This window comes from Nicotiana attenuata, unplaced genomic scaffold (genome assembly GCF_001879085.1).
Source record: "Nicotiana attenuata strain UT unplaced genomic scaffold, NIATTr2, whole genome shotgun sequence".
In the NCBI taxonomy this organism is placed as follows: Eukaryota; Viridiplantae; Streptophyta; class Magnoliopsida; order Solanales; family Solanaceae; genus Nicotiana; species Nicotiana attenuata.
The window spans coordinates 358,378-374,071 of record NW_017670633.1 but is presented as its reverse complement, the minus strand read 5'-3'; the positions used below and the strand labels follow the sequence as shown (position 1 = coordinate 374,071).

The window sequence follows — 15,694 nt, the reverse complement described above, 5'->3', positions numbered from 1 at the left end:
CATGACGCTCACCTCCGAAGATAGGAGGGCGTAGTCTAGTCCATTTGTCCAATAACTTCTGCAGATCACCATCCGCAGCTGGTCTGGGCTCAGGTGCCACTGCTGCAACTGGCTGGGCCCCATCCGCGGGTAGTGCCCGGAGTCTGATACACTGCGGCTGCATGCCCAGAAGCCTGAGCAGTAGGGGTTTGTGCTCCCCCTGTCGCCTGAGATGTGGCTGGGTCTGCTGGAAATAAACCAGCCTGGGTCATAGAATCCATGAACCGCAGCATACGACCCATGACCTCTTGAAAGCCCGATGCTATCATGAAATTCGCCGGGGTAGGCTCTACTGCGGGCACCTCGCCCTGCTCCTCAATAATGGGAATCCCTGCTGGATCCGCCGGTGGTGCAACTGGGGTAGCTCTGGGACGCCCTCGTCCCCTACCTCGGGTCAGTGCCCTCCCCTGGCCTCTAGCAACGAGGGGAGCAGCTTTTCCCGGGTCTGGAACGTCCGTCGTGCGCGTCCTCACCATCTTTGAGAGAATAGAAGAAGGAAATTTAGTATGCCATCAACTGCACGATAGAAGATGAATAAAGAGTAGTTTCCTAACACACTATAGCCTCTCGAAGATAAGTACAGACGTCTCTGTACCGATCCGCAAGACTCTACCAGGTTTGCCCATAACTTGTGAGACCTACGTGAACCTAGTGCTCTGATACCATGTTGTCACGACCTAATTCTATGTCAGGTCGTGATGGCGTCCAGCATCCGCTGCTAGACAAGCCAATTGTGAACCACCTAGTGATCTCCATTTTATTTAAGAATTTCCAACAACAATTTTTACTTAAATTTAAGCATTTAGTACTTAATAAAATTACAAGACAACCAAGGCAAGAACCACGGGAGGAATCATGAATATAAATTTTACAACCCAAAAATAATAGTCTACTAATGTGTGTGCCAAGATCTAGTGTCCCAAGTACGAGGGCAACTAGTAGAATGTACAAAAATATGACTATCCTACTGTCTGAAATAGAATAGACAGTAATAAACAAAAGAGAGACTCCGGCATGCTGCTGAACGGCTCAGAAGGGGTCAGCTCACCGTGAAATCTCGGTCAAGTATCAAGAATGCGCGCCGGACGGGTAGCTAGATGCACCTGCCTCAGATCCTGTACAATTAAGTACAGAAGCGTAGTATGAGTACATAAACAATATGTACCCAGCAAGTATCCAGTCTAACCTCGAAGAAGTAGTGATGAGGGGTCGACTTGACACTTACTAGGGCCAACAATAATATAATTTAAGTGTTATGCTAAGCATGGCTGTCATGAATACTACCGACAATTAATAATAGGAAGTGACAAGTTCTTTCATAATAAATTTCAATTTTGGTCATATCGATTAACAATTTACATTTCAAGGCATTAAAGCAGTCCAAATCACAGAAAGTTCCAAGCAAGTAGCATATGCAAGTAATGCCGAGGTCGTACGGCGCGATCCAACATAATAATAAAATGTGCACTACCGGAGGGTCGAATGGCGAGAACCATAGATGCATCTATTCACCCCGCTCGCGAATCATTGATGCGACGCGGTCAAATATTATTCAATCATTTAAATCAAATTCTTTTCTTAAATTCTTTTCGTTAAAGAAGAAGGCAATTCAAGTTGAAGCTTTAAAATCCTTAGAAATTCTCAACTCAGTATCATTTAATACAAAGAGAAAATATCGTCAAATAACGGTATTCACAAAGCATGGTGTAAAACTAAACTACCCGGACATAACAGGAATAGTAGCTACGTACGGACTCTCATCACTTCGTGCGTACGTAGACCCCACATATACCCACATGTTTAATTAGATTCACCTATGGGGAAATTTCCCTCTTATAAGGTTAGAAAAGAGACTTACCTTGTCCCAAAGCTTACTTCCAAACTCAAGAATGTGCTCAAGCCCTCAAATCGGAGCCGAACGATCCAAAACTATTCAAATGGAGTAAAAACTAATCAATATATGCTTAAGAGTTCATATTCTAACTATTGAAGTAGTTTCCCAACCTTAAATGCAAGATTCCTAAAATTCATCCCCGGGCCCACGTGCCCGAATTCCGGAAATTTTCGAAGGAAGTTGTTACCCATGACTTAAGGAACATAAATATGCGATTATCACTAAGTTTCATGGTCAATTTCGTGGTAAAATCTCATTCTTGCCAAACCCTAGGTTTTCCTCTAATCCCAGGATTTTCACTAATCTTTACATGTTAATCTACCCAAAATTTAAGTATTTAACTCACATATAGTAGGAATTACTTACCTCCAAAAGCTTGGTGAAAAACCCCTCTCAAGAAGCTCTAAAATCACCCAACAATGGAGTGAAATGAGCCAAAAATGACTAACTCCCGTATTAGATGAAGGCCACTACCTTCAGCGATTTCCGGACCTGCGGTGCGTTGACCGCATCTGCGGACAATTGTCCGCTTCTGCGAAAATGGGCTGGGCCAGCTGGAGCCGCACCTGCGGACAGGTGACCGCTCCTGCGGTTCCTCTTCTGCGGAAGAGGAGCCGCATCTGCGGAACCTGGGCTCCTCTCCTTAGGCCGCATCTGTGATGCTCTAACTGCGCCTGCGAGCTCGCACCTGCGGCTGGCCAACCGCAGGTGCGGTTATGACAACAACTGGAGCTTCAGCTCTTTCTCAAATTTTCAACTTAGTTCGAGCCTCGTCCGATTGACGCTCGGGTCCCCCGGGGCTCCGCCCGAATATACCAACAAGTTTGAAATCATAAAACAGACTCGCTCGAACCCTCGGAACGCCCGAAACAATATTAAAACTAAGAATCACACCCTAAAACCAATTGAATCAAACTTATGAACTTCAAGTTTTTCAGTTTACTTCCAATGCGCCGAAACGTACTTATACTACTTGGAATGACACCAAATTTTAAGTGTAAGTCTTAAGACATTATGGAACTATACCCGGTCTCGGAATTCTGTTTGGACCACGATGTCACCAAAACCCGCTCTAAATCAAATTTAAAGAACTTCTTAAATATTCAAGAACCAACTTTCACTATTAGGCGCCGAAACGTTCTCGGGTCATCCAAAACCCAATCCGGGCATACGCCCAAGTCCGAAATCATCATACGAACTTATTGGAACTATCAAATCCCGATTCCGAGGTCGTTACTCAAGATGTTGACCGAAGTCAAACTTGGCCTTTTAAGCCAACCTTAAAGAACCAAGTGTTCCGATTTCAACCCAAACTCTTCCAAATCTCGAACCAACGATCCCCGCAAGTCATAAATCAATAAAAGCAAGTACTGGAAGTCTTATTTAGGGGAATGAGGTTCTAGAAAGCAAAACGACCAGTCGAGTCGTTACATCTATATTCAGCGCTATATAATTATTTATTTTGGCCAGCAGTAGTGTTTATACCTCAAGTAAATATGTAACGGTTTATTAGAGTAACATAATAAACTTGTTAATCTTTTATTGTATCATTATGTTAATTAGACATCAAATATAAGTGGACACAAGTTGCACTAGATAGTAAATCTAAAGACACTCTTAGTATAACATTGTCCTGGCTCAAGTTTGCACGATTTTTATTAAAAGAGTGCACACCATTAATAATATCAATACACTTTATATATAGATTATTTTTTTATCAACTTTTAATGCGGAGTTTTTTTTGACACTCAACACTTTTTGGAATACGTGTCCCCACTTTTATAGGGTCGTATAGTGACAAATTCCTCCAAGTTATAAAATACGGTCCTAGATAAATTTTGTGCTTATGGTAAGAGGTGAGTTCATGTAACCATCTTCCCTATTATAATAGAACACCTTAGTACTCATAGCATTGATTCGCAATGAAACTCACCTAGACTTGCATGTTAATTAATTAAATTTGACGTGCTCATCGGGTAAGGTTTAGTAATTCTCATGATTTTTGAAGGAAAGAAAAGAAATAGAAAAAGGATAAAATTTGCTCGTGTATTATTTAAATTGTGCAACCTTACCGGCTATTAAACTTTTGATCTAATATTATTTCACTATTAAGAAAAAGTCTTTTTCCCTTAACCCCTAATGAAACTTCAATCTGTAAATTTTAAAATATAAAAAATTAAGGATAAATTTGAACCATTTTTTTTATATGGAATCTGAATACGTGGAGTCTGAGTAATTCACGCGGGAGTTTGTTAATTGCAAAGAAACGACTTGCTAATGACAAAAGTATAATAGGATAAAAAGCATAATATAGGGGCAAAATTGCACAATTTCCATTTTTTTTTAATAAAAGTGGAAGCCGCTGGTTTTTAAGTTTCCGTTTATCAATTTTGAAGTAGAAGAGCAGTTAAGGAGTATGCTTGTTCCCTCGTCGTTGCCTCCAAAACTTTCAGAGACAACCCTACTTCACTTTCCCTTCAAAACCACCTCCTTCTTTGCTTTCTTCTCTTCATCAACATCACTCCTCACGGCATCAGTTCCTTCCTCTTTCGCTCACCTTCTCAAACAATGCAAGTCTTGTATCAAAGCCAAACTCGTTGTTACGGGCGCCTTTTCACCTTCAGCAGACCCTACAACATGGTCATCCCAGGTAGTGTTCTGGTGGAACAACCTTATCAAACGCAGCGTTATTCTCGGACATCACGTAACTGCCCTTGCCCTCTTCCGGGAAATGTTAAGACTTAATTGGAACCCTGATGGTTATACATACCCGTATGTTCTCAAAGGATGCGGCGAGCTTCAGTCCCTCCTTTTCGGTGAATCTGTACATGCCGTTATTTTAACATCTGGGTTAGACTCCAATGTGTTTGTATGCAATGGTCTAATTGCTATGTATGGGAAATGTGGGATGTTGGGTCATGCACGCCAGGAGTTTGATGAAACGGTTGTGAGAGGAATTGCTGATGTTATTTCGTGGAATTCGATGGCGGCAGCTTATGTACAGAAGGATGAGGATAGGAAAGTTTTGGACTTGTTTGATTCGATGGTTTCGTCAAATAATTTTGAGCTGCGTCCTGACGCTGTTAGTTTAGTTAATGTGCTTCCAGCTTCGGCCTCTTTGGGGGCGTGGAAACGAGGAAAACAACTTCATGGTTATGCGATTCGGAGATGTTTGTATGAGGATGTTTTTGTAGGGAATGCAATTGTGGATATGTACGCGAAGTGCAAGCGCTTGGATGATGCTAACAAGGTTTTCGAGCGAATGGAGGTGAAAGATGTTGTTTCTTGGAATGCATTGGTAACTGCGTACTCTCAGATAGGACAATTTGATGAGGCTTTGGGGTTGTTTAAGAGAATGAGGGAGGAAAAGATTGAATTGAATGTTGTAACGTGGAGTGCTGTGATTGCAGGGTATGCACAGAGGGATTTAGGCTATGAAGCTCTCGATGTATTTAAGGAGATGATGCTTTCTGCGGCAGAACCAAATGTTATCACTCTTGTTTCTGTGCTTTCAGGTTGTGCTGCTATCGGAGCACTGCTTCAAGGGAAGGAAACTCATTGCTATGCCATTAAGAGAATGTTGAGTTTGGAAGGAAGGAATCCTGAGGAGGATCTCATGGTGATTAATGCTCTGATTGACATGTATGCAAAGTGCAAGGAGATGAAAATTGCTCAGACCATGTTTGATAGTATTGACAGGAGAGATAGGAATGTTGTTACGTGGACAGTCATGATTGGTGGATATGCTCAACATGGGGATGCTAATGATGCTTTAGAACTTTTTTCAGCCATGCTGAAGTATGAGTATTTTGTAATCCCAAATGCATATACCATATCTTGTGCTCTGGTAGCTTGCGCTCGTCTGTCTAGTCTTAAGATTGGTAGGCAAATTCATGCATATGTGTTACGACAAGGATATGAACCTACAATGGTTTTTGTGGCTAACTGTCTTATTGACATGTATGCCAAATCTGGAGATGCTGATGCAGCTCGAGTTGTGTTTGATAACATGAGCCAGAGGAATACGGTCTCATGGACATCCTTGATGACAGGCTATGGGATGCATGGTCGTGGAGCGGAGGCTCTCCAAATTTTTGACGAGATGAGAGGAGCAGGTTTTCCAATAGATGGTGTAACTTTTCTTGTTGTGCTATATGCTTGTAGCCACTCTGGAATGGTTGACCAAGGTATGAATTATTTCAACAACATGAATGGAGATTTTGGAGTTGTTCCTGGGGCTGAACACTATGCCTGCATGGTAGACCTGTTGGGTCGTGCTGGTCGATTGGATGAAGCTATGAAGCTCATTGAAGACATGCCTATGGAACCAACCTCAGTAGTATGGGTTGCACTGCTTAGTGCTTGTAGGGTCCATAAAAATGTGGATCTTGCAGAGCATGCTGCTGCTAAGTTGTCAGAACTGGAATCTGATAATGATGGGTCTTATACCCTTATGTCAAATATATATGCTAATGCCAGACGTTGGAAAGATGTGGCTCAGGTTAGATCTCTTATGAAACATTCTGGCATAAGGAAGAGACCTGGATGTAGTTGGGTTCAAGGAAAGAAGGAGACTGTTACATTTTTTGTGGGAGACAGATCTCATCCAATGTCTGAAAAGATATACAATCTCCTAGAAGACCTGATTCACCGTATCAAGGCAATGGGCTATATTCCGGAGACAAGTTTTGCACTTCATGATGTAGATGATGAAGAGAAAGGCGATCTACTTGTTGAACATAGTGAAAAGCTGGCCCTTGCTTATGGCATTCTCACGTCAGCTCCTGGAGTGCCTATTAGAATAACCAAGAATCTGCGAGTATGTGGGGACTGTCATACTGCAATGACATACATCTCCAAGATTATTGAACATGAAATAATATTGAGGGACTCAAGTCGCTTCCATCATATCAAGAATGGATCTTGCTCTTGTAGAGGGTTTTGGTAGAGAGTTTTGTTCTAGTGGAACAAGTTCTGTGGGCATATCTATCAAATATTCTTAGCGAAAGATGAAATATACAGGCAAAAAATGACTGAGGCATTGACTACAGGGGCACAGGCTGTTGCTTACGTCGGTGAATGCTGGTGATAGCTATGAGCTACATTCTGGTTATGTATTCTCTTTGAGGTGCGGAAAGAAAATCACTAATGTGAAGCATAAGAAGTGTAACTTGAAGCATAGGTTGCTTGAAAAGAGAACTTTTAAGTTTAAGGACTCAAGGAATCTCTTGTTAGAGTTGGGATTAATTTAAGCATGTCACTAGCCAGGTCATCCAATCCTGACCTTGGTTCAGTTTCCACACGGCTGACATCAGGGCAAATGATTCATTTGGAAAAGATCCGATACCAAGTGACAGCGAACTAGCTGGTCGGTGTGAATGATAAAGTGGTTAACTAAGTCTTTTTGGAACGCCACACCACACCAGATATCTGATCAAAGAAGGTACCTTTCTGAAGCTCAAAGAAGCACCTTTTCTGAAGCACCAAAAAGAAAAGAAAAAAAAAAGAAAAAAACCAATTTGAAGCTTTTATGAAGCACATAGGCATGAAGGTGCAGTGTGTTATAGAAAAAATCTGAAAATTCGAAACACGCACACACACACCCCGAGACATATGCACTTGCACGTGAACACAAAAGTGAATAAAGATGATTCTTCAGGGTGTTTAGCAAAGATCTTAGCAGCTTCAATGTTCATGTGCTGATTGACATGGACGAGGAACTATTTTGTAGTCTGGTCTATCTTTTTGAATGCAAAATCATATGGATATATATTCATTATTAGTATTGCTATCTCTTACAGCATGCTCTAATAATGAAGATGTAGACCTAAGCTTTACGCCACATTGGTACATTGGTTCTCTTCTTGTGTGTTAATTTACATCTATCCCAATAGTTACTTATCCAAAAAAATTGCATTTATCCAAGCGTTAGACAAGATCATCCTTTATTTCCTCAAGGCATAGCAACAACTGAGAAAGGCTCCCGTCTCTATGGTGTCTTGCAGGCTAGGCATTCCTGCAGTTTCAAAAGCTTGGAAGCCTATAGTGTAGTCTATTTTTCGAAAGCCTCGGGGTTTAGGATGGACCAAGAATTCTTGATGTTGCAGTTGCAGAGTAAGAGGGTGATAGCTTTGGTAGCATTTTTTTCACAATAACCCATAGTACTAAGTTTTTTCTCCCGTCTCTAATAGCCTGCTGTTTGAATCTCATCAAAGAAAGAGGCTGAAGCTAACTTCCATGTATCTATTACTTTTCTGTTTACATTTCTTCATTCCTTCTATAAGCTTGTAAATTTGTGGGTAATATACTGACTTTGTTTGTAGAACTTCTCCCAAGTCGCACGTCGAGATTGGTTTTGGCAGAGACAAAAAGGTTGTAGCATTTGGGTGGAAAGTAGGGGTGTCAATGGTTCGGTTCGGCCGGTTATTTTATAAAATTAGTACCATACCAATTTTTCGGTTATTTTATTATGTATAACCGGAATTAAACTTTTCGAAACCGTTCCAATCATGTCGGTTTCTCTTCGGTATCGGTACGGTTCGGTTAATTTTCGGTATTTTTTTAAATATTATGTAGAAGTCACCAGTAGAAGTAGAATGCAATAACATATGTTCTTTTATAGAACGTAACAAAACTCTCTAGATATTTTTACTGTTTAAAGGGTGATGAATTAAAAAAATGAAAGATGGCTAGAGTATAGATCCATCAATTATTCTGCAACAATGTAAAAAAAACCAAGCAAAGCCAAAGAAAATATAAATCACACGAGTGGAAAGATATTAACCAAGCTAGGACTCAAGAATAAAGTCTATAGAAGATTAAATATTCAAAAAGATAAATCTAAATTATATGAAAGGAAACATATTCAATACATTATAGTTTGTTACTCAAAATCGCTAGAATATTTTATGTCTTGCTAAGATACTTGAAATAACTTAGTTTAAGTAGAATTAGCATAATAGGTTTTAGGAAGTAGTATTTTGAGTTTAATTACTTGTTGATTTGTAACAGTTTTCAAAATTCCAAGGCCCAAAGAAAAATTTAATGCATTAATATTTTTAAACTTACTATATAAATATATTTTCCACATGTAAAATTTATTCGGTACGGTTCGGTATTTTTTTCGCTTTATTTTTATGAAATAAAAAACATACCCTAATTATCGGTGCGGTTATAGATTTATATAAAAATTTACGGTCTTTTTAAAAGAAACCTAAAAATCGGTTCGGTCCGGTATGGTTCGGTCGATTTAATCGGTTTTCGAATATCCGTTGACACCCCTAGCGAAAAGTACTTAGTGTTTACGGAAGTTGATGGATGGGATGGCTTTTCAGCAAGAATGTACGAGCTCAGATGTCCTTGTACAAATCAACCTGGTGACATACATATGGAAGGCTCTATCTATTCTTTATAATTCTTTATATTTCTATTGAATATGTACAAATTATTATATTCGAACCCAATAATTCAAAAGGATTAGAATCCCGAACTCATAAGTTTCAAATCTGCCCTCAGCTTGCCAGAGAAGTTATCAGAACTTAAAGACTGGATATATGTGATCAATGATCATATTAGCATAATACTGATTACTATAATATTCTTCTTTAGCTTCCATGGCAAATTCGCAGGAAGACAGGAACTCATTTAACAGTACATACGGAGCTTTCCAGGCTTGAGAAAATAAACTATCCGATTGACTAGTCCAGATGTTGCGGGGAATATCGGATCTCCATTTGAAGTAAAAACAAAAATACAATCGTTTGTCCGAAGAATGAAATTTAGTGTTGGAAAGTTGGTATTTCTCCAAATGGAGACGTCTGGTTATGCACTGGTCGCTCAATTGTCACTTTGTAGTTGTCATTACCTATTTTTGTTCGGCAATGATTTTGAAATAATAAAATCAGTCAATCCATATTTTTTATAAAAACAGAGTCAGCAATGACGAAACAGGTAATTATTTATACTAAACCATTTACGTTTATAACGTTGATAGTGTTAATACTTTTTCGCACTATCAATATCATGTGTTAACACGTTAGTAATTATTAAAACAATGTTACCAATTAATGTTTGTTATATAAATTACTTATAATTACCTTATAAGAGATGTAATTGTGCAAATATTTTTTACACTGTTAGTATATAGAACTTAAACTAGTAAATAAAATACCATTATCCCTTTTCTTTGACCAAAAATACGAAAGAGAAAAGACAATATTTCCATAATCGATAATGAATAGATACAGTGGAAAATGATTAGGTCAACCAGTCAGCATCGCATGTGAATAATAAAAAAACAATCTTCCTTTTAGTCCAAACCAAACTCCTACCAAAGTTCATTCTCAGTTTTTTTTCCACTTATAATTAATTAATTAGAATCTTTCTGCCGTATTAATTTCAGAGCATTAAAAAAGGGGTTCCTTGTTTGTTTTGGCTAATGAGATATGACCTGCATTAATTCAATTGTTCTACTCTCCAACAAGAAAGTTACTCTTAGACAAATGACATGCGTGTACACTTGTAACATTTTTGTAGTAAAATACCTTAGTTCTTCCTTTGTGAGTTTTGGACCTTGTTCTTAACGTGTGTCTCCCTGTATCAGCCGGTAGTCAATTCCTCTCAAGGCCTTATATGTTTAATGTTCTTAATTCTTTCACTTGATATCTTAAAGTTGTCAAAGGCTATCTTGCATTCCTGCTTTGTTTAACTGAGATATGGATCCTTCGCTCAGCCCTACATCCATTCATTATAATTATGCTATTAAGGTAAGTGTGCCGCATATCTCGTAATGAATTTTCAATCATATAAAAGTTATTAGATCAAGCTGTGAAAATAATCTCGTGTAGAATTGTAAAGTAAAATTATTTGCAATAGATTCAATGTACACCCATTATTTTTCGGACCTCGCGCACAGTGGCAGAGCCACCTGAAATTTGAACCTATGATTAAAATAATTTATGAAATCGCTTTATCACTTTATTAGAAAAAAAAACTCACCTCAAGGCAATTCAACTATTTACATATAATAAAAAAATTTGTTTTTTCCAAATTTTTCAAGGAAGAGATTAGAGGTGTTTATCGTGCGGGCTAGGACGGGTTGAACAAAAAAAAACCAGCCCGTCCATTATCGGACCGGGTTGGTTAGCGGGCTGGGATAACGGGCTGGTAGCGGGTTGGGAATTTTCGGGTTATTGTGGACCCTTTTGTTTTTTTAACCCTTTTGTTTTTTTAATTAAATTTTGACCGTTGGCAATGGTCCAAATAATTTTAAAAAAAAAAAATGTAACGGTAACCGGGTTGATAACGGGCTGCAGTCCGTTAACGGGTTAATAGGCTTAGCGGGTACGGTGCACCGTTATCCAAAATATGTTCGTCCAAAACCCGCCTCCGACCAACCCGTCCCAGCCCGCACATTAAGCTACAGTAATGGGCTGACCCGGGTTGAAGCGGGTTGAAAACGGGTCAGCCCGACCCGATTAACACCTATCAAGAGATTCAATTGAACACCTTTTTAACTTAATTCCTAACATGTTTGGCCAAACTTCTAAAATCAATTTATTTATTATAAATGATTTTCAAAAAAGAATTTTTGGTGAAAAATAATTTGTATTTGGTTAATTAATTTGAAAAGCATTTTTGAGTAGCAATTAGTATTTTACCAAGCTTTTAAATAGTAGTTCTAAATATATTTTTCTCAAAAATAATTTTCAAAAAAATACTTTTAAAAAAAAAAACTATTTTTTTCTGACTTCTCAAAAATTATTTCAAATTCTACTCAAAATCACATTTTTTTTCCTACTTGATCAAACACCTTTAACTTTGGAAAGGGAAAAAAGAACGCACTTTCTGTATTTTGATAAGAGAACAAAATCATATAGAAGGGAAAGCGGTTGGCTGTAACCTGCAAACCTCCTCAGTGCCCAGTGAGAGGATCAGTTTGCGGTGCAATTTATGAAATTTATCTATGCAGTAGCTCCCACTCTTTCTGATTGATGATCATTCTTATTTGGAAGTCGATATTCATTGTATAGGTAGTATATCCACGACTGCACATATGAAAACGAAAATATATATATATATATATAATTGGTGATAACATGCCCCCATGAAGAAGATACAAAAATGCACCATTTTTGTAGATTTCAATTTTCACTCCATCTAATTGAGCTTCGAAAGCTAAAATGGCTCTGTGAAAGTCTTTACATAATAGATTGAACTATGCTACAAGTCATATTCATGTTTTATTCCTATGTCTGTGGTGAATTTGCAGAAAGAGACATGGAGGCGTACCGTTGTTCTATCGTTTCAAACCCTGGGAATAGTATATGGTCGATTAAGCACTGCTCCCTTGTATGCATTCTGTTCAATTAATCCTGGCGATATCAAATCAGGACAGCAGATATATGAACTCTTCTCCTTTGTTTTTTGGACGTTTACCATCATTCCCTTGCTCAAATATGCCTTTGTAGTCTTGAAGGTTGATGATAACGGAGAAGGTAATGTAAAAAACTTAATGGCTAAGATTTGATTTGTTCATATGATTAGGGGCGGAGGTAGAATCTAAGCTACGGGTTCGGCTAAACCTAGTAGCTTTTGCTCAAACTGTGTATTTTTTTTGTTAAGAAATTTATTATATATGTATAAATATTAAATTTTGGAACCCAATCATTAGCACTTGAAGTGAACTTGACATCTTAAATCCAAACTCGTAAGATTAGAATCCTGGCTCTGCCTCTGCATATGATACAGATCCATGTATGTCTAAAAAGTAGTGAATTGTTGCAGGTGGTACGTTTGCTTTGTATTCCCTACTCTGTAGGCATGCCAATGTAGGACTGCTTCCGAGTGATATAAGTACTACGGAACTTATGCATCAAGAGGAAGGAACCCCTTCTAAGATGAAGGTGGAATCAAGGGCAAGAAGAGCAACTGGAAGATATAAAAGCAGCCACTACTTGATGTTATTTTTGGCTTTGCTTGGTTCCTGCATGATAATCTGTGATCCTGCTCTTTCGGGTTAGTCTTATCACTGTCATCCTCATTAGTTTGCGGATTACCTCCTAATCTCACATGATCAGGATCATTACTTCCTGTTTTCATTTCAGTTTTATCAGCAACATCAGATCTGAGACGTTCATTGTCAAAACTGGCAGCCCAATGTAAGAAATTGTATTCTAATCAGCATAATTATGATGCAAGATATTTACATAATACTCAGGACTTCATATTTATGATTTGTTAGTTACCTCTTCTGAAAAGGCAAGACACTCGGTTGACAAGTATTTAAAGAGATGTAAGTGTCCTAACCTTCTGTTTTGGCCTATGTAATTGGGCTTTGTATAATATTCGGAAGATAAGTAGTTTGTTATTTGCGATACTTCAACTTTATTACTTAATTATTCGTTGAAATGATACTTTCAGATATACCAGTTCCAGCAGCATGTGCCATCTTGGTTTGCCTTTTCATGCTGCAACGATATGGGACCAACAGAATCGGTGTCATCTTTGCTCCAATTGTCATCATATGGCTCATGTTTATAAGTGGCTTCGGCATGTACAATATAATTCATCATCCCCAAATCCTCTGGGCAATATCCCCAGCATACATGTTTAGGTTTATTAAGAAAATAGATATTTCAAGTTGGAAACTTCTAAGCAGCATTGTCTTATGTATAGCAGGTTAGTTGTACTGTTAAACTGGAACTTATGTTTTTCACTTCCATTTTGATGCCGAAGGCCTTCTTCTCATAAATTATCCACTAGCGCTTTTGAAAAGAAAGTTTTCGGATACATGATGGCTAATATTCTTCAGGTTCAGAGGCAATGTTTGCAGATTTAGGTCATTTTTCGAAGCAATCAATTAAGGTACTTATGACATTCATTTTTCATTCTTAAGTAGGAACATGAACGAGGCGATAAAATCTGCCATATTTGCAGGTCACGTTTGTCTTTTTGGTATATCCAGCACTTGTATTATGTTATGCTGGACAAGCAGCATTTTTTTCCAAGCACCTTGGTACTTCAGATGATGTTGCTCATCTTAGTGAATCTATAACACATAGTAAGTTTAGTAAATGGTTTTGATAGTTGTCATGGTAGTGCGCGTTCTTTGAAATTTCTAATTCTCAATTATCAAATGCTCAGGACACCTTCACCATATATTCACAATTTTGTCCCTTTTTGCTTCACTCGTGGGTAGCCAAGCAACCATTGCGGCAACTTTTTCCATCATAAACCAGTGCCAAGCACTTGCTTGCTTTCCCAGAGTCAAAGTTATCCACACATCAGAAAAAGTACATGGACAGATTTATGTTCCTGATGCAAATTGGTTGCTCATGGTCCTTAGCCTCGCAATCTTGATAGGTTTTCGAGACATATCAGCTATTGCAAACGCTACAGGTATAGCTTTATACATTGATCAAAACTGTAGCTCTCTTGGTTTTTAAGCACTAAACAGTCATGTAAAGCTTCTAATGCACGCATTTATGGCTCCCACTATATTAGTTATTGGATTAGAATTATAGGGGCCATATTGTTACTAGGACCAGAGGCGGACGTACCCTTAGGGTAGGGGGTCACCTACCCCCAGTAATTTCGAAAAAAATGTATGTGTTTATGAGTATATATCTTAAATAATAGTAATATATTTCAATTAGCACCCTAAGATTCAAAGCCTAGGCAGCTGCATTGGTCGATTTGGGCGGGCACAACTTGACTTTTAGTGCGCTGCCTGGGTTCGATTCCCGTCTCCGGCACTTGCTCAATTTTTTATCGATAATGGTGCCCCCACGCTTTAAAATCCTGGGTCTGCCTCTGAGTCTAGGACTAATATATTTTCATCATATCTCATAAACTTTTCTCTCAATCTTCACCCAGGTTTAGCTGTTATTTGTGGAATGCTAGTGACAACTTGTCTTATGTCGCTAATTATAGCTACTGCACCGGGGTANAGGACCGTCTGTGTTTTCCGTCTCCTATGTCCCTTTTTTTGTTATTCTTTTGGGTTTGGTTTGATTGAGGCAATATACCTATCATCATGTTTCTTGAACTTTTCCAAGGGAGCTTGGTGTATTGTTGCTCTGTCATTGATTTTTATGACAATCATGGTCTCTTGGCACTATGGTACTATAAAAAAGTATGAATTCGACATAGAGAACAAGATGACCGTGGACTGGGTGACAGAACTTAGTCCTGGACTTGGCGTTTCTAGAGTGCCCGGAATTGGATTCATTCATAGTTATATTGTGACAGGAATCCCAGCTTTCTTCTCTCACTTCATTACCAACCTCCCTGCATTCCATGAAGTGCTGATTTTAGTGTCCTTCAAGTCTTTGCCTGTTCCATACATTCCCAAAAATGAAAGATATCTTATTGGCAGGATTGGTCATAATGATTACAAGATTTTTAGGTGCATTGTTCGATATGGATATCGTGATTGTATGGGTCAAAATCCGACCCCACGATAATTAACGGAGTTAATCTCGTCCTGAGCTAAGACATAATTAATGAAGTGGTATGGCCACTTATTCGTAACAGGACTCGACTCTTGTCCGATTTAATCTACGAGGGTACGGCCCAGTCATTCCCCCATGGGGACGGAACTTCAGCATGGCCACGGTCATTTATCGCCAGCTCACAAAGCTCACATCTATAAATACTAAGAGCAGTAGCCCTAGAAAAGGGGGGCTTCTTGACCACTAGTGAGAGGAGAGAGAAAACGTAGAAACCTATACCCTCGGTAAGTAACGGACGGAAAACTAC

At 38.7% G+C, this 15,694-nt stretch overlaps 2 protein-coding genes across 2 annotated transcripts in view; both read left to right on the top strand.

The window, feature by feature from the left end:
- Nucleotides 1-360: 360 nt before the first annotated feature.
- Nucleotides 361-7,775, top strand: LOC109241720 (pentatricopeptide repeat-containing protein At5g16860). Its single transcript, XM_019408485.1, has 2 exons — nucleotides 361-399; nucleotides 4,287-7,775. The coding sequence occupies exons 1-2, from the start codon at nucleotides 361-363 to the stop codon at nucleotides 6,879-6,881; spliced, it is 2,634 nt and encodes an 877-aa protein (XP_019264030.1). The 3' UTR covers nucleotides 6,882-7,775.
- Nucleotides 7,776-10,421: 2,646 nt separating this feature from the next.
- LOC109241729 (potassium transporter 25-like) overlaps nucleotides 10,422-15,694 on the top strand; it is a 12,647-nt gene continuing 7,374 nt past the window's right edge. Inside the window, exons 1-10 of the mRNA XM_019408498.1 lie at nucleotides 10,422-10,698; nucleotides 12,204-12,429; nucleotides 12,719-12,949; nucleotides 13,039-13,092; nucleotides 13,176-13,226; nucleotides 13,355-13,612; nucleotides 13,746-13,798; nucleotides 13,871-13,994; nucleotides 14,078-14,332; nucleotides 14,810-15,370. Of these exons, the coding sequence (XP_019264043.1) occupies nucleotides 10,648-10,698; nucleotides 12,204-12,429; nucleotides 12,719-12,949; nucleotides 13,039-13,092; nucleotides 13,176-13,226; nucleotides 13,355-13,612; nucleotides 13,746-13,798; nucleotides 13,871-13,994; nucleotides 14,078-14,332; nucleotides 14,810-15,370 (1,864 nt within the window). The 5' untranslated portion in view covers nucleotides 10,422-10,647. The remainder of the gene's footprint in view (nucleotides 10,699-12,203; nucleotides 12,430-12,718; nucleotides 12,950-13,038; nucleotides 13,093-13,175; nucleotides 13,227-13,354; nucleotides 13,613-13,745; nucleotides 13,799-13,870; nucleotides 13,995-14,077; nucleotides 14,333-14,809; nucleotides 15,371-15,694) is intronic.